We start from the raw sequence: 21,373 nt of genomic DNA, 5'->3' as shown, positions 1-21,373 counted from the left end.
CAAGCTCACCTAAATGATGACATCAGTCAAAGTTTTCTTCCCTCTTTGAGGGTGGACACTGCAATTCTTTAGAGAACGCTTTAAAGCGTTTTAGGGAGCAATATTTTAGTTCCAAAAATGCACAGCCGGATTTCTACACCTAGGGTTTCACTAATGCCAGACTGGATTTGCTCAAAGTCCCGTTACTTACCTTCTATCCTTCAGGTTAAACACCACCAAACAGTCTCCATCCTCCCCAGTGGTAGAGTCTTCAAATCCCACCTCAACCCTCCAGTAGTGGCCATGACCCTCTGATTGTTGCTGTTCCAATTGCCTGCCATTTCTGCTCAGTAATTTGGAGAGAACAAGAGACTGCAGATGCTGAAACCTGGAACAAGAAACAATCTGCAAGAGGAACTCAGCGGGTCAGGTAGCATCTGTGGTAGGAAAGGAATTGTCAACGTTTCAGCTCAAAACGCTGCATCAGGTACCACAGATGCTACTCAACCTGCTGAGTTCCTCCAGCAGATTGTTTCTTGCTCCAATGTCTACATTTTATCCACTTTTTCCAACCAAGTACCTCTAACCAATTGGGAACATCCTCCCATCCCTTCCCCATCCTAACAACATTCATTCATTCAACAGCAACACTCCTCTGTAGCTGTGTTGTTTTCTATCCCATTATCCAAGTTGCTTACAAATGTTTGAGATCCCAGTCTAGATCCCTGTTACACTGTGCCAGGTTTAGTTTCTTCAGTTTGCTGTAGTTGCAGTGGTGTTTCTGAGTGATACAGTACTTTCCGATGTAATGCTTTGCAGTATTCCTCCTGCAATATGTTTACTGTGATGTCATGAAAATCCTCTAAAACCATTCTTTGTTACTTTGGTGGGTAGTCTTTTTGTGGCTGTATTTTGTTTATTCAGCTTAAGGTCATTAAATTTAATCAAGATGGTGTCTTTCAGGACTGTGAAGAGACCTCTCCAATGTGTTTCAGATCTACATTGGAGTTTATGGGAGTATCTTTGAGTCTTAGAAGTACAGTCTGACTCAAAAAAGTGGAATAAGAGGAACTGTGCTTGGTAACTAACTCTTTTCACCAGAAAAAGAAGGCAATAGAGAAATTTCATGTGGCCTGTTCAAGTCTGTGCCAGCTCCCTGAGCACTTCCAGCCACCCCATTCCATACTCCTTTCCCCGTAATCTGTTCTCCTTCACATGGCCACCAACTCCCCTGGATTCTCCTGCCACCCACCGACTCTAGCCAGTAACTTACTAACTAAATGTCTTTGCGAAAGGGGAGAACAAATAGAGCACCTGGGGAAAACCCATGTGGTTGCAGAATGTGCAAACTGCGCACAGATCGCAACCAAGGTCAGGATCGATCCCAGGGTCACTGGAGCTGTTCAGCAGCAGCACCAGCTGCCCTGCCAGATCTTGGTGACAGCCAAATTCTGAATTCATTCTGCTTGAATTTTTCAGGAATTTTTAAGGCGCAAGTTCAAAACAAGATTATAATGAGGGCTTTGATAGATCGATATATGGGTACCAGGGTGTAGCCTGGTGGGGAAAAAATATGGCACAAACAATTGTATGAATTAAGGTAAGAAATAGGTATTAGATAGGCCAGACTGAGAGTACAAGAGACTCTAAAGTATGGTTACAATATATGCACATAAACGCAAAACACATTAAACAAGGTAGAGGAACCGGAGGTGATGGGCAGGCATGGTAGTGTAGCGGTTAGCGTAATGCTATTACAGCGCCAGCGACCCGGGTTCAATTCTGGCCGCTGTCTGTAAGGTGTTTATATGTTTTCCCCGTGTGTCTGCATGGGTTTCCTCCGGATGCTCCAGTTTCCTTCCTTGTTCCAAAGACGTATGGGTTAGGAAGTTGTGGGCATGCTATGTTGGCGCCGGAAGAGTGGCAACTCTTGTTAGGCTGCCCCCAGAACACTCTACGCAAAATGATGCATTTCACTGTGTGTTTCAATGTACATGTGACTAATAAAGATGTCTTAAACTGAGCACATGGGTTTACAATCTGAGGCAGCAAAAGGGAATAAACTTAAAAAGGGTCACAATTAGGTACAAGGAATTCATAGATACCAGTGTTCAGCAAAGATAAGGAAAGGAGGTGGGGGTTGGGGTGCAGAGCAGAGTGACAGTATGATTTTGTGTTGTCAGCTATTATAAGGGTGACCTTGTAATAGCACAGTGAAGGAAAAGGGGTATCTGACACCTGACTGAGCAGGCAAAGTATCTGTGCATCTCCTCAACCAATTAGATTGAAAGACTGAGGAGGAAAGGTAAATTAAAGTGGGTGAATTCAATTTGAAAACAGATACAGGAACCAAATTAAAGAGAAAGGAAGTATGGATTAAGCAAGAGAGAAAGAGAGAAAATGTTTATAAAAACATTTTAAATTTGACATTGTTAATACCTTCAAAGTTAATACCTAAATAAATTGTGATGTACATGTTAACTAGTTATTTTAAATGCCAATGATATTGATTGGCAGTAATCAATAATTATCATGTGGTTGAAAGGATCCATGCACTTGTAATAAGAAAACAACTTTATGTGATGATTTTGGTTGATATCTATTATGAGAATACAGTAATCAGATTACCTAGTACATTTCCACAATGATGCACACAGCAAAATCCCATTTTTTGGAAAACCATAAAATTCAGGCAGCAATTTTTAGGAAGTGGCATTAAAGCTCAAATTTGCGTTTTAATTTCCTGTATCATTTACACATTGCTAACACTTATGTGCCATCAGAATCGGCATAATTCTGGCAGGAAAATCTGACCCATTATTATTCTCAGTAGTGACGCAGGCAAAATGAAATTGTCAAGAATCGCACATCTGAAACGGGCCCATGTGTGGGAGTGGGCATGGGGGTGTACTTATGAGTCACTCAGCTAATTTCTCTAAATTTTAGATTCATATTTTATAAACATTTACGGTTCCCTAGAGAAATACTAGTATCTCTGTTCAAGATAGAAAATTATGATGAAACAAAATGATTCATATGAGTCAGACTGCACCAATGACAAAACTGGAAGCAGTAAGATTTTGTTTGATTAATTGAATCATGATTTCATCCCAGAGCACATTGAGAAGCTTAAAATGTAGGAAATTGGACCAATTCCCACAATAAGCGTTCCTCTCTAGTGATCCTAGCAGTGGATTTTCTTCTGGCTCTACAGACTAGTCGCCGAATCTTGATGTTTTATTCTGTGTTCTTCAATTTCTTACCTCCATAAATCCTCACTCCCTTTCTTTTTGCTACCTAGTAGCACATCTTTGTTAACATATGTGATAATGATCATTTCAATGATCAATGCAATAATTAATCAAATTCTTTTTATAAAGTCTGCCTTACAAAATAGATGCTTTTACTTTGAAAACATAAGATAACCTGGCAACTTGTTGGAAATTTATGTTTCTATTTTTTAATGCCTGATCAGTAGTGGAGTCTGGGTTTTCATTCAGCCACAGTTACTACGCAGTGAACGATTTGCTCAACCAATTAGACTATATGCCCTTTGTCCAATCTTGTCAATACCCCTGCTACAGCCGTGTCTGTGATCCTGTAGTCAGTGGGGCGCAGCCTTGAATGCATAAACCAAAATTCTGGAATACTCAGTGAGTCAGACAGCATCTGTGGAGAGAGAAGCAGAGTTAACATTTCAGGTTGAAGACTATTCATCAGAACTAGGAAGGAGAAAAAAGAAGTTAGTTTAAAGTTGCAGAGAAAATCATTAAGCATGAATACGTCAAAAGGAAAGCCTCTATTGGTGGGGATAACCCCATGATTATCTCCGTGGCAACCCTGACTAGGTGTGGTCCAGATCCATTAATAGATCTGGCTGTTCCACATCAAGAGTATCAGATGTGATTGCCAAAACTTCCCATCAATAAAGCTGAAACTGATCAACGATTCTGGAATACAGTTCTAACGTATATTGCACATAAAACCTGGATGGGTTACGTCATTCTTGCAGCAGTCGCATTAGCAAAATTCCTTGCTACATCCAATCCTTATGGTCACCTTAACCATGTAAAATTATCCAAGCCTTAGATAACTTGAAATATATTCTGAAAGAGTAGCTCTGCTCAAACTTCAGTTATTTGAAAATGGAAGTGCCTTGGTGCAGCGATCACCAAGCAAAACACATGATGGATCAGAGACATAGAATGGAAATTCTGTGACATTGCTGTTGAATCTCGGATCACAGAGGGTATAAAGTAAGTCAGGGTGAGAAGGGAAATGAGCAGTGTAATCTGCTTGAGAAACAAAGGACTGCAGATGCTGGAATCTAGCATCCATGGAGAAAAGCAGGCGGTCCTGACCTGAAACATTGACTGCCTGCTTTTCTCCACGGATGCTGCCTGGCCTGCTGAGTTCCTCCAGCATCATAGTGTTTTTCATCAGTGTAATCTGCTTGGCAGGATTGTGGGTATATGGTGGTGTGGTGCTTTTGTTGCTGCATTGGTAATCTAGTAATAATCCAGAAGACATGAGGTTGGCTCCCACCATGGCAGATTGACAACTTGAATTTTGTTTTTAATTTCTTTTCGATCTGAAATTACTGGATCGTTATAAAAATCCAACTGTTGTAGCAATGTAAGCTAGAACACGCCATGCATAATTACATTGAGGTAGTAAAAAGAAAACAGAATGTAGAATATAGTGTTGCAGTTACAGAGAAAGTGCAGTGCAGGTAGATGAATAAAGTACAAGGGCCATGACGAGGTAGACTAGGAGATCAAGAGTTCATCTTTAGCGTATGAGAAGTCCATTCAAGAGTCTGATGACGGTAGAATAGAAGTTGTCCTTGAGTCTGGTGATTTGTGCTCTCAGGCTTTTGTATCTTTTGCCTGATGGGAGAGGAAAGAATGACTGGGGTGGGAGGGGTCCTTGATTATGTTAGCTGCTTTCTTGAGGCAGCGGGAAGAAAAGGCCGAGTCACTGGAGGGGAGGCTGGTTTGCATGATGGACTTGGCTGGGTTCACAACTCTCTACAATTTCTTGCGGCCTTGGGCAGAACACCAAGCTGTGATGCATCAGATAGGACCCTTTCACTGCTGCACCTATAAAAATTGCTGAGAATGATCGGGGACATGCCAAATTTCCTTAGCCTTCTGAGGAATTTGAGGTGGTGGAGTGCTTTTTTGGCCATAGTGTCTACACGGCTAGATGATATTTACACCAAGAAAGCTCTCAACCATCTCCACTTCAGCACCATTGATACAGATAGGGGTGTGTACTCTGCCCCACTTCCTGAAGTCATTGACCAGCTCCTTTGTTTTGCTGACGTTGAGGGAAAGGTTTTCGTCTTGACACCATAAGACTAGACTCCCTATCTCCTTCCTGTACTCCGTCTTGTCATTGTTTGAGATCCGGCCCACTACGGTGGTGTCATCTGCAAACTTATAAATTGAGTTGGAGCAGAAGTTGGCCACACAGTCGTGAATGTACAGGGAGTAAAGTAAGGGGCTGAGGGCACAGCCTTGGCAGGCGCCAGTGTTGAGGGTAATCATGCAGGAACTGTTGTTGCCTGTCTTTACTGATATGGTTCATATAATCCTGCAATGATATGGTTGATATTTAATTGACCACTGAAGTAGCAATCCCTCGTTAAAGAAAAGCAATCAGGCTCTAGCCCTTCAGGAAGGCAGCCTACTTCCACCCTGTTTGACCAAGCCAGGTATGCCCTGCCAGTATCTCCCACGTCCTGAGAATCTGTGCAATTTTAAAAATAATCGTGTCTTCTAGTGATGACTTTAGATCAAAATTATCAGAACATTTTACCCATTCATCCAAAAAAAATCAATACTGAAATTCCATGAAGACAGTTCATTGAGCTACCGAACCATAGCAACCAAGAAGAACACTGGTTCAAACCCTCTCTAGGTTTGGAAGGAAAAGATTGATCAGAATTTACAATCGCCATCCAGTGACCTGTCTTTGGAATACTTGTCAACTGCATACTTGGCAAGGAAAAGGCTGTGAATATAAAGGCAAGTTTCCCACGATAAGAGCATTTACCTGGGAAAGGAGAGACTGTTATAAAGAAGGCAGTTCTCCAGGATGAGGATGCACAACTGGCAGGGGAGAAACAGTGATCTCCTCTGAGTCATGGCAATGAGAGCTATTTGATGACTTGGGCAAGGAGTGCAAGACGCCATGCAAATGCAAGTGAATTCTGCTGAAGCTAGGGTGGCATAGGAGTGGGAGATTCCCACGAAGAAGGTCTTGAGGCGTGTGACTTCATACCTGAAGGGATCTTGCAAGACCCTGGTCTACGTGGATAATTCATTGATAACTTAAGGAAAGCCTGAGAATGGTCAAGGCTTTCAAGGAGAAGGGAAAGGACGCATCCTTATTGCCTCTTCGCACTCCTTGAGAAGAAGGAGTGAATGCTAATCATGTGTATATTTAACCCACGTGCCCGTTGTGGACGTGCTTGCATTCCTGAGAAGATACATGGAGAGAGCAAAAAAAAGTAGCATAGACATTCAGGATATGCATTGTATCCCGATAAGAAAAAGGAATATTAAGGCAGACAAGGACAGAAATGTCATCCACCTACTATGCTGCTCAGTTGTCAGAAGCCATGGTGATGTTGGTTTCTAGGGACAACTGAGAGCTTCACATAAAGCAGCTTTCCGCAAAGCAGTAGCCTGCTGAGACTGCAGAATAAAAGGCAACCAGGCACTCAGCTGGCAGGAAGCCAAGTGCTGCAATTTGCATGGGGAGACAGTCCCCTCTACAAAACCCGCCCAAACCATAGGCAGCGGGATGATAGAAGACACGGGAACAGAGAGCAGCAGTGGCAGCTACTCCACAGAACTCCATACTCCACTGTCACCCCACATGCCAAGCACCACCTGAGGAATAAGGAGAGGATATAGAACAAGAGGACAGCCTGGAAGAGGAACAGTATGAATCCCAGACAAGGATCACTGAGCCTCATCCAGTGAGCAGAGCAGAGGGAATTGAAAGTGACCCAGAGGTGGGAGGAAGCAGAATGCTCATAAAATCCAGAAATGCCCTTCCAGGAGTTGTGGGCAGTCAGGTACTGGAGACTCCTCCTCTGCTGAGGATCAACAAAATCAGCAAAGGAAACAGCACATTTTGATAGGGAAAGAAAGGTTATATTGCCAACGCACCCAAACCAAAAGCAGTTGAGGAAGGAACCAAAGTGTAAGGAACAACAGCTCCAACTCATCTCCGACAATCCAGGAGCAGCAAAGCGAAATGCAAAACAAAGCAACTCCAGGAAAGTGGAATCAGTGCAGCATCCAACTATCCCATCTCCATGCAATGGAGCAGCTGTCTTGAAGACAGAAATCAGGAGAGGACTTCCAACAGGAACCTAGTCTTTATGGGACATTAGAACTTGTACCTCTGCCCTCAGTCAGTGCAGCAATCCACACATGCTATGAGTGTGCTGGGACAGAGTAACGAATCAGACCCTATACTCATAACACAATGGATTTAAAGACTTTGACAAGGTCTAGTCTCACCTGCTGTCTTTGCAGTGACTGTTGCCTGTGTCACAATGGTGGTTTTACGGGGAGTCAATCTGGTTGGGAGCCAATGATCGCCAGTCCTCCATCCAGGGTGTCCTGCTGCTTCGAGACACCTTCTCCATCACTGAAGTCAGAAGTGGTTGACAGCCATCTCTTGTGTTAGACGTAATGTACAAAAATGCTCCCCTCGGGTTAATCAATGTGTATGCCCCGGCAATGAAAATAACAGGCTGGCCCTTGTCTGGCAACTCTTGCTGCTAGTGATATTTAGGTCAACATTCAGGATGGTGACTTCAACGACACCCTCAATGTGGCTGGACGCTCTAGCAGTGATGTCAGCAAACTAGATGCTGTGCCCAGTCACTTGAATGAATGATGAAAGATGCCAAGGTGTGCAATGTCCTCAGCAACTCTCCAGATGGGCACCGTGGCACTGCACCTGGTCAGGACCAGACAGGTCAGGCTAATCCTGGGCAGGTTTCTGGATGAGCTGACCAGGTCTAGCTGTGTCATCACGACAGGTAGGTCTTCTGGAAGCAACAGCTGGCCAGCTGAGTTGGACCTGGCTCTGCTGGAATAGATCAGCTTAGACCTGCTGGAAGTGTTCAGTGCTGTGTCGAGTTGGCAGCATGGTGGACTCCACGAGGAAGGCATTATCTACAAAGAGAAGAAAGAATAAATTGGAAGTTGGTGACCCGCCTCACTGCTCAATGTGGATCACAGGATTCTGTCTTCCCCAGCAGAATGTCAAGGTCATTTGGCAGAATGCCCCCTCACCAGAACTTTCAAAGAAGCACCAAGACCTTTCTTGGCTGGTGATGAGAGAGGCTTTCCCTCCCATATCCTTCATGCACTGCTGGATTCAGTGCCACTGCACGCTGCCCTTGAGGTGGCTGTACTGGGAATGAAATGGCCATCTATCTATTATTGGGATGTGCATTTGCCAAGAGGTCCGAAAAGAGATGCAGGTTTCTCTGTCAGGGCTTATCTCGAACAGCTGTATAATGTGAACAACAAACATGATGCTGGAGGAACTCAGCGGGTCAGATAGCCACTATAAAGCAGTGAACAGAGGAGGTGGATCAATAGCTAGCAAGCGATAGGTGGATCCAGGTGAGGAGAGATAATAGGCAGATGGAGGAGGGAAGAGTGATAAGTCTGGCACTATACTGGCTATCTCCCCTCTATCTTTCATTCCAGAAGAAGGGTCTCGACCAAAACATCAACTGTCCATTTCCCTCCACCATTGCTGCTCAACCTGCTGAGTTCCTCCAGCATCTTGTTTGTTGCTCTGGATTCCAGCTTCTGCAGTCTCTTGTGTCTGTATTACGCAAGACTCTGTACAGTACCAGGCCATTCCCAGGAGGACACACTGAGACATCACCAACTGCAACTGAAGGATCATCGTCTCTGGTCTGCCTTCACCACATTCTATCAAAGGCCTTCTGGTTCAGGTTGGTCTTTCAGTACATGAGGGAATGTTATGGACTGGCTCACTCCAAGGTCCCGGACTAGGTCCTCAGGGATGCACTGAAGTCTGTTGCAGCCTCTGTGAAGGTTGTATTGGGGAAGCTGCAGCTCAAGGCCTTTCTATCACATTACAATGAAGGGCTGAAAGATGCTTCAAAAAATACCTTCCTTCTCTTGGCTCAAGGATTGTAAAGGAAAATTGATGCGATATGGCACAAACTGAGAATGACGATAAATGAATGAAAACAAAGATATATTGCAAATTTTATGAATAAAGTACATTTTATAAATTTTTAAAAATGTCAGTGGAGGAGGAAATCAGGCTGAGCTACAATATTCTGCTGAATGAATAACCTGTTAGCATTCACCCATGGGCATTGTAAAGATACTGGAGGCGAAAACATGCCTGTGGAACTAAACCCAGCAGGGAGTCGATATCATCAGGAGAGAAGGGAAGAAAACTAGCAAGAGCAGCAGGAGGAGGAGGAAACAATTTGATACTTTCTTTGCTGTGCAACAGCAGTAATCTTTGCTTAGGAGTTTCTTGCTTCACATTTACTCATGTTCAGAAACCAGCTGTTACTGATGGAAAAAAATAATTACTTAAATCCCAGGGTTACCTCTGAATCCCTGTAGCATAAAGTATTTAAATTTCTACAGTAACACTGGACTCTTTCTGTACACATATGCTATCAGTAAGTCTTTCAATCTGTTTAATCCATTAAAATCAGCCAATCAACATTGCACCTGCTGTTTACTGTTCTGTTTTCTACCTAGAAAAGTGAAACAGGACCTGGATAACAGCCAGATAATGGGCTGACAAATGGTAGGTTACAAGCTTGTATGGCAGGCAATGATCATGCTTAGCAAGAAAATGATTAACCCATTTCCTAATTTTTATGAATACTCTCATCACTGAGTTCCCTAGCATCAGGGCTCTATGTGTTGTCGTTGGCCGGAAGTTGAAAGAGCCCAGCCTTACCAATATGGCCATATGACCAAGGCAGATACTGGGTGTTGTACAAATGGATTGCTGCCTTCATTGCCTTCCCACCAGACTGAGGCTCAAAAATTTGATGTTTGGTGCACCCTTTGAGGAAAATAATGGAATGCACTTCATAGGCCTGCCTGGATGGGTACAGTCAAAACCACGATCCAGAAATTCGACACCTTTCAGAATCTGCTACTGCTGCACTTTGATTCAGTGCTCTGCCCCATCACTGTGCTGCAGTGTGTCCAATCTGCAGAATGATCTACAGTAACAGCTTTATGGTGTTCTTTTTTTCCCACATACACTTCTATCATCAAGATAGGCAAAAACCACAATATTAGGAGAATGCCATCACTTTCAAGTGCTGACTGCCTTGTCCACGTCAAGTCAGATGTAGTTCTTAGGTGAAGAGGTCTTTTTAAAGAAGAACCTGTCCATTTTCTAAGCATTTTCCATGTGCCAGTAGAAACTGACAAGCAGGGATTAGCCTGAGAGGGGGCCCAGTGAGCACTTCAGATCTTTAGCACCTTCTGTGTGCCTAATTTTGCACTTCCCCAATAAGTTGGGAGAAGTGAGAGACCAAAACCACCACACTACACACTCATTCTCCAATATGTCATAGCACCGCTTAAATAAAAAGATTTTTGCAAACTTATTCCAATAAATGAATGAAGCAAAATGTTTTTGCAATTTTTGTTACAGTGTTTTTTGTTTAGGCGTTTCTGACTAAAAGTTTATTTATATTTATTCATAACCAGACAGATCACTTTTTACAGTTTACAGGTCAGTTCATTTTGTAATGATTTATATCATCAATATGACACTAGTGAGTCATAATGGAGGTTTCCTCTGTCTGTTTGATAAAGAGGGACTTTATGATTTCATTGCATCTACGCTCACCATTGTTTCTAATGGAGTGGCTTTTCTTGTGGATTCTTCAAACAGCAGGTTTAACCTGAAGCTGCAACACATTCTGAGGTGCACTTTAATTGTAAATCTAACCAATGGGGAAAGAGGATTTATTTATTCACTTTTCAGAACATGGGTGTCCCTTGATGTGTGCTTGGAGGACTTTACTGGGCCGAGGGTTACTTTGCTGTGATTGAATTTGGTGTTTAGGTTCAATCCAGTGTGTTGTTCTCCTGCTTTAATGTAGCAATTTCATACAGGTGGGTGGCTTTCTTGGCCACTTCAGGGTCAAATTCATTGCTACAGGTCTGGAGTTGCATAAAGCCCAGTAAAGATGGCAGATTTCCTACATCAATGAGCCAGTTCAAACTAGTTTAAATATGAGATTATTAATCAGAATTCAAATTTGTATTTGAATTCTCATCCCTGAATTTTTAATTCATGCATATGGGTTAATAGTGTTGCAACTGAACCATTGTGCCACCACAGATGCAATGTAGTGAAAGCAATACAAGATCAAATTAGGTCAGACGCTGTGGAAGTGAAGCTCAAGCCATTTATAAATGGTATGTGAATCTAAAGGTTATATTGCTATCTTTAACTCCCTTCTTCTGCCTGTCTATTTTTATAATGCTGATTGGAATTTTGAATTTGATTTTGTTCTTTTGTAAATTCCTTCAATTCCTTGTGAAGGTGGTTGTCCAGTGCTTTTGTGATGCAACATTGACACATTAATCTTAGATTTGGCTGAAAGGGTCACATGAATGCAGGACTTATGGTTCTGTTGAGAACTCTTAATTCAACTGAAGTTGAATTCTTCACATCAGGTATTTGCTATTTATAATATACATATGGTTATTTTTAATAACCTTATCATAATCATGTATCAAGATGCTGTAAGGTTGGTGAAAGGTTGGTAACTATAGATCTGAATGCATGTGACATCTCAAGACAGATGCTCTCATGTTTTTTTTCCAGAAACTGTCAGAAAATTATCATTTTGCAATACTTTTTACGTAGTTACACTCTTAGTTGGTATTCTTGTTTGTGTTACGTTGATATAATTTTCTTTAATATATTTGTTGGAGTCATATTAACTATTTTAGAAAGCAGTAATAAACTGGCTGTATATATTGTGCAAGTACCTTCAGAGCTTCAAAAACTTGAAATGTCCTTTATAAAGAAATAGCTTCAGTTTATTTTGATGTTCTTTTAAAGTCCTCTTTATTAATGGAAGGAAAGAAAATTGTAGTCAAATTGTAGCTTTTAGGAGGTACTGATTAAAAGCAGAATTGACACCATGTATTAATGTATTCATATGTTGAAATATTGACTTTGCTCCTACATTGCTGAAAACTAATTTCATTTGGATCTTCATTTATCACATTAGGAAAAATGATAAGGTTCACCTTTTTACCTAGACCCAATTAGATGTAAATATATCAAATGATGGAAAATAATAAGCTGATCGGATCAGCTATCTAAATGTCCATTTAAAAATGTTTAAATTTGTGCTGAAAGTATTTATCTCCAGTAGCATTTTGCATTAAGTTATCTAGGATCCCATTTGGTTTTAAAATATTACGAAAAATGTTATGCAGATTCATATACATGTTATATTTTGGAAGTTTTGGTCATCCAAAGAGAATTAGTGCTTGAAACGTTTTTAAAAGTCACAGCAGTGTAAAAGGAAGTATCTATAACAGGAAGTTGGTTATTGGTTACGGAGTGGATTACGTTTTACAAATCTAAATTTAATTCTTAATTATGCTTAATAGTGCTCCAGGCCCCATTACTCATTCTTTGTTGTGTAATATTGCAATATAGAGATAGCCAGAGTAAATTGATATAATTTTCTTTCTAAAATTCATAACCCTTAAACTTAGTGCATTTATATGAGCTTTGTTTATAACATAATGTAGTAAAAATATTGTACCAATCAAAATATTGATTATTGTTCATAACAAATATTTTTGTTTCTACTATAGTTTTGAGGTAATACAACAAAACTAGTGTCTCATGAATAATCAAATCAAGTAGTTGCAGTTTTGTGTTCAATCACCTGACACAAGATGGATTTGGTATCCAGAAGCATTATTGTTGCAGGGCTATGAGTTCAAGAAACAGACAGCTGCAAGGAAATTTAAACGTAAGGATTAAAAAGAGTCATAGAGTTGTACAGCACAGAAATGGGCCCGTTTTGCCCATTAACACTAATCCCATTTTCCCTCATTAGGACTGTATGGTTCCATGCCTTTCCTATTTAAGTGTCTGTCTAAATGCCTCTTAAATGTAGTAACTGTATCTGGTTCCACCACCTCCTCTGGCAGTTACCAGATATCAGCCGGTGTCTGTGTAAAATAAACACTTTCCCTTGAGATCCCCTTTTAAAACTCCTTCCTGTCACCTTAACTCTCTTGCTTTTGATACCCTTACCACTGAAAAAAGATTTTGATGATCGACTCTATCTGTGCCTCTCATAATCTTATATCGTTCTATCTGGTCATCCCTCATCCTCCTTTACTTCAGGGAAAACAAGCCCAATCTCTCCCCATAAGTAAGGTGCCCTCCAATCCAGGCAGCATACTGGTGAATCTCCTCTGCACTCCAGCGAAACCACATCCTTCCCATAGCGCTCGCAGAATTGCACACAATACTAACCCTAACCCTAACCTGTGTTTTGTAAAGTTGCAGCATAACATCCCAGCTCTTATACTCCATGCTCTGAACTATAAAGACAAGTATGCCATCTTCACCACCCCTCCACCTGTGTTTCCTCTTTTGGGGAACGATAGACTTGGACTCCTAGGTCTCTGTTCATTAACATTCCTTGGTGCCCTACCATTTACAGTGTTGTCCTACCCCTATTTGACTTCCCAAAGCGCATCATGTCACACTCGTCAGGATTAAATTCCATCCGTCAATGCTCTTCCCAACTTTCCAATCGGTCTCTATCCACCACCTGTAGTCTCAGAAAAGCAGCAACAATAATTATCCAGAGGAATAACCTTAGCTAACAATAAGACTAACTTCTGCCATGGAACCACCAAGTTATGATTAAAAATCCACCTAGTTCACAAACTGAGAGATTTGCCACCCTGACCTGGTCTGGCTGATGCAATGTGGCTGCCCTCGGAAAGGACCCACTAGTCACGCAATTCGAGCAAATGATGGGTAGGCACCAAATCCTGATGTGACCAACAATATCCACATCATGTGATCTAGTGTAAAGAAAAAAACATCTGGATGGGAGATAGCTCTGAGATCAGTAAACTATTTTGATTGACCTTATTTTGATCAATAATTGAATGCAGCCAGACCTGCTGAATTTGCTAGCTTTGCTCCTTTTAGATTATAACATTCTACTTTTTTTTTAAAAATGGGCATTTTTTTTTCATTCAATTAAAGGAAATGTCCCCCCCCCCCATACATAACAGGGACATGGTTCCCCTTGTCCTCATCTACCACCCCATGAGCCTCCGCATCCAACACGCCATTCTCTGCAAATTCCACCACCTCCAACGGGATCCCACCACTATGCACATCTGCTTCCCCCCCTCTCCACTTTCTGTAGGGATCGCTCTCTCCGTGACTCCCTTGTCCACTCATCCCTCCCCACCGATGACCCTCCCGGCACTTATCCCTGCAACCACACTAAGTGCTACACCTGTCCCTACACCTCCCTGCTCACCACCATTCAGGGCCCTAGACAGTTCTTCCAGGTGAGGTCACGCTTCACCTGTGAATCCAAGGGTGTCATTTATTGCATCTGGTGCTCCCGGTCCAGCCACCTCTACATTAGAACCATAGAACACTACAGCACAGAAAACAGGCCATTCGGCCCTTCTAGTCTGTGCTGAAACGGTATTCCACTAGTCCCATTTACCTGCAATAGAACCATAATAGACCAACAATAGAACCATTGGTGAGACTCGACGCAGATTGGGTGACTGCTTCATCAAGCACCCTTGTTCTGTCCGCCATAAAAGCAAGGGTTTCCCAGTCACCATCCATTTCAATTCCACATCCCACTCCCATACCGACACGTCTGTCCACGGCCTCCTTTACTGCCACATTGAGGCCAGATGTAGGTTGAAGGAACACCTCATATTTCACCTTGGTAGTCTCCAACCTAACAGCCTCACCATCGATTTCTCTAACTTCCGGTAACCCCTCCCCTCTTCTTCCCCCCACTTTTTTCCCACTTCCCTCATTACTGTGACCCCTTTCTCTTTCCCCTTCCCCTGCCCTCATGACCTGCCTATCCTTTTCCCACCTGCTTCCCTTTATTCCATGGCCCACTGCCCTCTCCTACCGGATTCCTTCTTCTTCAGCCTCTTCTACCTATCACCTCTCAGCTTCTTTCTTCTCCCCCCCCCCCCACCTATCTTCCCCCCTCACCTGGACTTGCCTACTACCTGAACTCACCTATCACTTGCCTACATGTACTCCTCCCCCTCCCCCTCTCCCGACTTTCTTATTCGGGCTTCTGCCCTCTTCCTTTCCATTCCTGATGAGGGGTCTCGACCCAAAACGTTGACTGTTTATTTCCCTCCATAGCTGCTGCCTGACCTGCTGAGTTCCTCCAGCATTTTGTGTATTACTGCAGATTCCAGCATCTCCAGAATCTCTTGCGACAATGTTACTGGTAACTTGTCTGAAATCTGTTATAGTAACCAAACAAAATGTTCTAAAAAAAAGTGTTCACCTATCATTATAAGCATGGTCAATTCTGAAACACTTATTTTGCCACTTCCTTGAAATAATTCTCAATTGATGTATTGATACCTTCTAAGATCATTGGTTCCCAAACTTCCTTTAAAGATTCATGTACTCACCTCTTGGATTAGAAAATATATATTTTGGGAAAGTAAATTTAACATTTCAACCAAACATTTCTGGATGACAAATTGTTTTTGGTTCATTTTAACAAAATGAGAAATTACAAGCTGTTGTTATTTGATCAAGGTGTGTATAAGTTGGTTATCGGCTTTCCTGCGTTGCTGCAGGGACAATGCTTCAGACATGTTTTGTTACCCGTAAAATAAGATATTCTGCAATTGTGTCAAATGCTAAATAAAAGTAAGGTTTTCATTCTAAGATTCAGTTTCTGCTGCACTGTGAATTTTGGGTAGATATAGTTAGCCTAATGGACTAATCCAAAGATAATTCAACAATTTTGCACAGTAGACGTTTTAATTTTGTTCCCATAAATTATTGGTTTTAAAATGCAGACCAAACATGTCATTAAAATACAGTGGCTGAAAAATTCCTTCAGATTTGTTTTACAATCATGACAGTGCCCAACGTGTGGTAGAAGCCTCATTGATGCCCACAAGCAGATTTCCATGGTGATGAAAGCAGAGAATTTGAGGAATTTCTCTGCCGCCCTGTTTGGCATACTCCTTGGGTTCCAGGAGGTGCCCAATCAGAGAAACGTTCATCATATTTCCTTCAAGTACCTGTGCGAGGAAAAACTGAAACTTAACAGGGATATTACTGAACTGAGTTGACTGCGTGGCCAGATTCTGCTCTAACTCCATCTACAAGTTTGCAGATGATACCATCATTGTAGGCCGTATCTCAAACAGCAATGAGTCGGAGTACAGGAAGGAGATCGAGAGCTTAGTGGAATGGTGTCATGACAACAACCTTTCCCTCAATGTCAACAAAAGAGCTGGTCATTGACTTCAGGAAAGGGGGCGGTGTACATGCACCTGTCTACATCAATGGTGCTGAGGTCGAGAGGGTTGACAGCTTCAAGTTCCTGGGAGTGAACATCACCAACAGCCTGTCCTGTTCCAACCACGTGGACGCCACTGCCAAGAAAGCTCACCAGCGCCTCTACTTCCAGAGGAGGCTAAAAAAATTTGGCATGTCCCCTCTGATACTCACCAACTTTTATCAATGCACAAAAGAAAGCATCCTATCTGGATGCATCACGGCTTGGTATGGCAACTGCTCTGCCTGGGACCGCAAGAAACTGCAGAGAGTTGTGGACAAAGCCCAGCGCATCACAGAAACCAGCCTCCCCTCCATGGACTCTCACTATACCTCTCACTGCCTTGGTGAAGCAGCCAGCATAATCAAAGACCCCACCCACCTGGGTCATTCTCTCTTCTCCCCTCTCCAATCTGCAGAAGATACAGGAGCCTGAGGGCATATACCACCAGGCTCAAGGACAGCTTCTAGCCCCTTGTGATAAGACTATTGAACCTTATATGACGAGATGGACTCTTGACCTCTCAATCTACCTTGTTATGACCTTGCACCTTATTGTCTACCTGCAATACACTTCCCTGTAGCTGTGACACTTTACTCTGTATTCTGTTATTGTTTTTACCCTGTACCATCTCAATGCACTCTGTACTAACTCAGTGTAACTGCACTGTGTAATGAATTGATCTGTACGAACAGTATGCAAGACAGGTTTTTCACTGTACCTCGGTACAAGTGACAATAATATACTAATACTTTGCTGTGTACCAGAGCTGGAACCTGTCGGCATTCATATTCAAAAGCCTGTTGTCAACTCATTAGTTTTGTCCATGGCATCTTTAATATTACTTATGCATTAGTTACAATGTTTTCTGTAACGAAATTATCATCCAGTGCTTGTTTAATTCTTAGAAGCTGTTACTGCTTCTAAATGGTGCTAAACATTATTCTGCAGTTTGCCGAGATTTCCTGAGTCAGCTCCTTTTGCAGTCAACCCAGATTAGCTGCAGTTGTTCCCATGCAACAACCTGCAATCTGAGTCAATTTTTGAGAATTCAATTGGATAGTGAGCCAGGAAGATCGAGTACAGTCTCCTTCTTGTAGCTGCTGACCTTAAGGCAATGCTAACCAGGTTACTTTCAAGTTGAACCTGACTGCAAAGGAGCTGGGAGTTGGTCATTGGCAACATTATTAATTGGGAACAATATGTAAATTGTTTTTAATAGTACTTCTCGAACATGCACTAAATAACAGTAAGTGTGAGTGATTCAGTGTAGTGCTGGAATACACCAATGAAAATATTAACGACAATCTGTTCCTGTAGCAGCCAGTTTGCTGATGCTTCTTGAAAGAAGCAATTGCATTTCAAAGCAATTGACATGTAATGAATCATCAGAATATTAAATGACCATCAAGGTTCAGCGATGATATTGTAATAAGTGATTCTGAGGAATCTAATCTCAGAGTTAATCCAGGAAATTAGTCAATAGATGATTTAAAGCAAGCAGAACAGAACCTCTCAAACTCAAAGAGTGAATTTAGTTCTTCATTGGTTTTCCTTGTATTGCAGTCCACAGTAAGTACAGAAAGTTGATCAGTGTCCCTTAATCCATAGTCCCAGAGGGATTTTGCTAGACCTGCAAACCACAATCAGCATAGACATTTAAAAGCTTTAATTTAATGGACTGGTCCCAAGAATACTTTATAGCAGTTCCAGAGGGATTTATGCGAAATTAAACTTTCCTGTGTTAGCTCATTTTTAATGGATTCAATTGGCATTTCCAAGCATTTCAACAGTGAATATATTAGTTGTGGGAGAAGTCGAATAACAAATGAATGTTAAACATGCCACCCATTAGATAAAATGCAAATTGTGTTTCTTTTGCAATTGCATAAAAAGCTACAGTAGTGGTGGGTGGGTGGGTGGGGGTTAAAGAGACAAAAAATTGATAACGTAGAACATAGGTGAACTTTCCTGTGGAAAGTTGTAAATTGCGTTTTAGTAGATCTTTCAGCTGCAGCATTATGAGGCAAAACACAAAGACATTCTGTTTGATTTAACTCAAATGAAGCTAATGTGGAGAATTCCCTCACACGTGGAAATGGGTTGCATTCTTTAAATTCCACTTTGGTGTCCTTGTATGATACAGTTTTGGAAAAGTCAGAATTATTATCCTGTCAATTTCATTATGGCAAATCCACTGAGAGCCAAACATTTCTTGGATGTGATTGGAAACATGAAATGGAAAACTTGAGGGAATATTAACCAAAGTACCCAAGTCTGACCCCATCACAATACAAGAGTATTGAAAATATTGTTTGATAACTGAGTCTTGAGGGATAAAGTAGAGGTGAATTAATTCTGTGTTTATGTAGAAATTATTGCTTAGAAACAGGCCCATACATCTTTGCTAGAGTTACATTTCATAGAATGCTCGCTTCTAACCCTACCAGCACATACATCCATTCCTTTCTCACCTATGTATTGACATATTATTATCCAGGTGGGAGCAGGAGATGCAAAGAGAGAAATGCAGCCAAGGTGGGCAAATTCAAGATAACCGGGCTTATTTTGGGGAAATGTTATCTTAGGCCCTGAATATAAATCAAAACATGTTCTTACTGGCAAGGATCTTCATAGAAGCAAAGAGATTTAGCGAACCATATAAACATATTACTTAAAGCTAGTGTGCATGTACAAAAAAATCAACCAGAATTGCTAATGTGAGCTTAAAGGATGTTTATCTTGAGAAAGTTAAAATTCAAAAGGGAGATGTGCTATTTCAGTGGTACTGTGCTTCTGATTTGGGTAACTTTAGGTCTTTGGTATATTGGAGGGCCTGTAATACTGATTTATCTAACTTATGCTAGAGTGTTTGAAGCCTGCTTGCATAAATTTGGCTAGCACTCCCTAAGAAGTGTGCAATGAAAAAGGGATTCAGTGGGGTTGATACAGAGAACTTAGAATAAGACAATGTGCTCTTAAAACTTAATTTCATTCCATAGTGAAATCAGAAAGCACATTTTCAAGAAAAAATGCTGAAACACTTATGTTTCTGCAGCAAGTTTCACTGCCGCAGGTCGTCCCAAAGTACCTTGCCAGCAACAATGTACGTTTGAAGTTTTTTTAAATCCAAAAGAAACTTTATTCATAATAAAAGACAAACTATATACAATAATAAAACAGTGCAAGCTTTTACATTCTTGTACAGATCAATCCTTAGTGTTACCTTTTTATATAAAAAAACACAGCACCAATGCCACTCTTGTGGTGCTCTGGGGCGATACCCCAATCCCATATTCACAACATCTAAGGGGCTTTCTCACCTGACCTCCCCCCTCCCTCTCCAGTGGCAGAAGAACCCTAAACTTGTAGTCCTTCCCCACCGAGCCCTTGCGTTGGCTGCACCCAGCTTCAGTGCGTCCCTCAGCACATACTTCTGCTGCTGAAGTTTAATCACTGCTGTAATGCAGGCAACCCAGAGGCCAAGTTGCACACAGCAGGCTATCACAAGCACCCTTACTCCGACTTACCTTTTAATCAAGGTTGGTGATCCCCTTCAAATGAGTTGCAGCTCATCCATCCCCGGTGTGGACCCTCAGCTCAGGAAGTTTGTGCTCTGCCCCTCAAGCCTGTACCACTATTCAAATGATCATGGCTGATCTGATTGTAACCTCAACTCTGCATCCCCGTGTACTAACAGTCACCTGTCACAACCTTGTTTATCAAGAGTCTATCTAATTCCGCCTTTAAAATATTCAAAGACTCTGCTTCCACTGCCCTTTGAGGAAGAGTTCCAAAGACTCATGACCCAACGAGAGGAAAAATTACACCTCTTCTCTGTCTTAACTGGGCAACTCAATTTTTAAACTATTCCATGTTTTCCCAACAGAGGTAATATCCTCTCCACATTCACCCTGTCAAGACCCCTCAAGATCTTGTATATTTAAGTTAGTTAGTAGAGTTATCATACCCGTTATAAGACAGCATAAAACGTCTGACTCACTGTGAAGAAAAATGCAAGGATCTGCTGGTTAACTTTAAAATATTAGCAAACTGTACAACTGACATCAAGATGTATGAAATTGTGCTACTTTATTCTGCACTGTGAAATCGTAGTGAACTAATTGTTGTTCACTTGCCTTTGCTTCCTTTATGATGCTTAATTTTTTGTTTTGTTTGCATAGGATGCATCAATTGCTCACAGATTTCATGTAATGAGAGAGAAGCATCCAGAAAAATTCAACAGCAGGTAAGAGACTGCTTTCCCTCTATCTTTCTACCCTAGAAAGAATACCCAAATATCCAGTCACTATGTCATGGTATAACACAAGTAATAAAATTACAAAGCACGTTGCAAAATGGGAGCATTCTAACAATTAATATTAGAATGCCCAGAAATATTGGTTGAATGCGTGCATTCTTTTCTGCTTAAGTATGAGTTGGAAGTTGTATAAACACAAAAAAAAAAATTGGAAGTTATGAGGCCATGAAAATAAAAAAACCTAAATGATTAGTCACTGACGAGATGGAGTAATGAATTTTGCAGAGGCCATTGGAATGACTAATCTTCATGAGTTTGTAGTCTTCCCTGATTTTAAAGTTTCAGTGTGAAATTGTTTAAATACAAAAGTAAATGCAACAGACATTGTGTTATTTATATTCTTGATTTTACATTTGCAGAACAGTGAAGCAGAGATTTGTTTGAATGTTCTGCATTTCTCTCATGCATAAATCAGAATTATCAATTAATGAAGT

The 21,373-nt window shown here is 41.4% G+C and overlaps 1 protein-coding gene across 6 annotated transcripts in view; it reads left to right on the top strand.

Moving 5' to 3' along the window:
* Positions 1-21,373, top strand: part of LOC127571220 (diacylglycerol kinase beta) — a 450,652-nt gene that overhangs the window by 302,589 nt on the left and 126,690 nt on the right. For all 6 annotated transcript variants that reach the window (XM_052017450.1, XM_052017424.1, XM_052017441.1 and 3 more), the window contains one exon: positions 20,803-20,867. In XM_052017450.1, coding sequence (XP_051873410.1) covers positions 20,803-20,867 — 65 coding nt within the window. The remainder of the gene's footprint in view (positions 1-20,802; positions 20,868-21,373) is intronic.

This window comes from Pristis pectinata, chromosome 1 (genome assembly GCF_009764475.1).
Source record: "Pristis pectinata isolate sPriPec2 chromosome 1, sPriPec2.1.pri, whole genome shotgun sequence".
NCBI classification, from domain to species: Eukaryota; Metazoa; Chordata; class Chondrichthyes; order Rhinopristiformes; family Pristidae; genus Pristis; species Pristis pectinata.
Note: the sequence above shows the minus strand (reverse complement) of the source record. Positions and strands in the feature narration are given on the sequence as shown.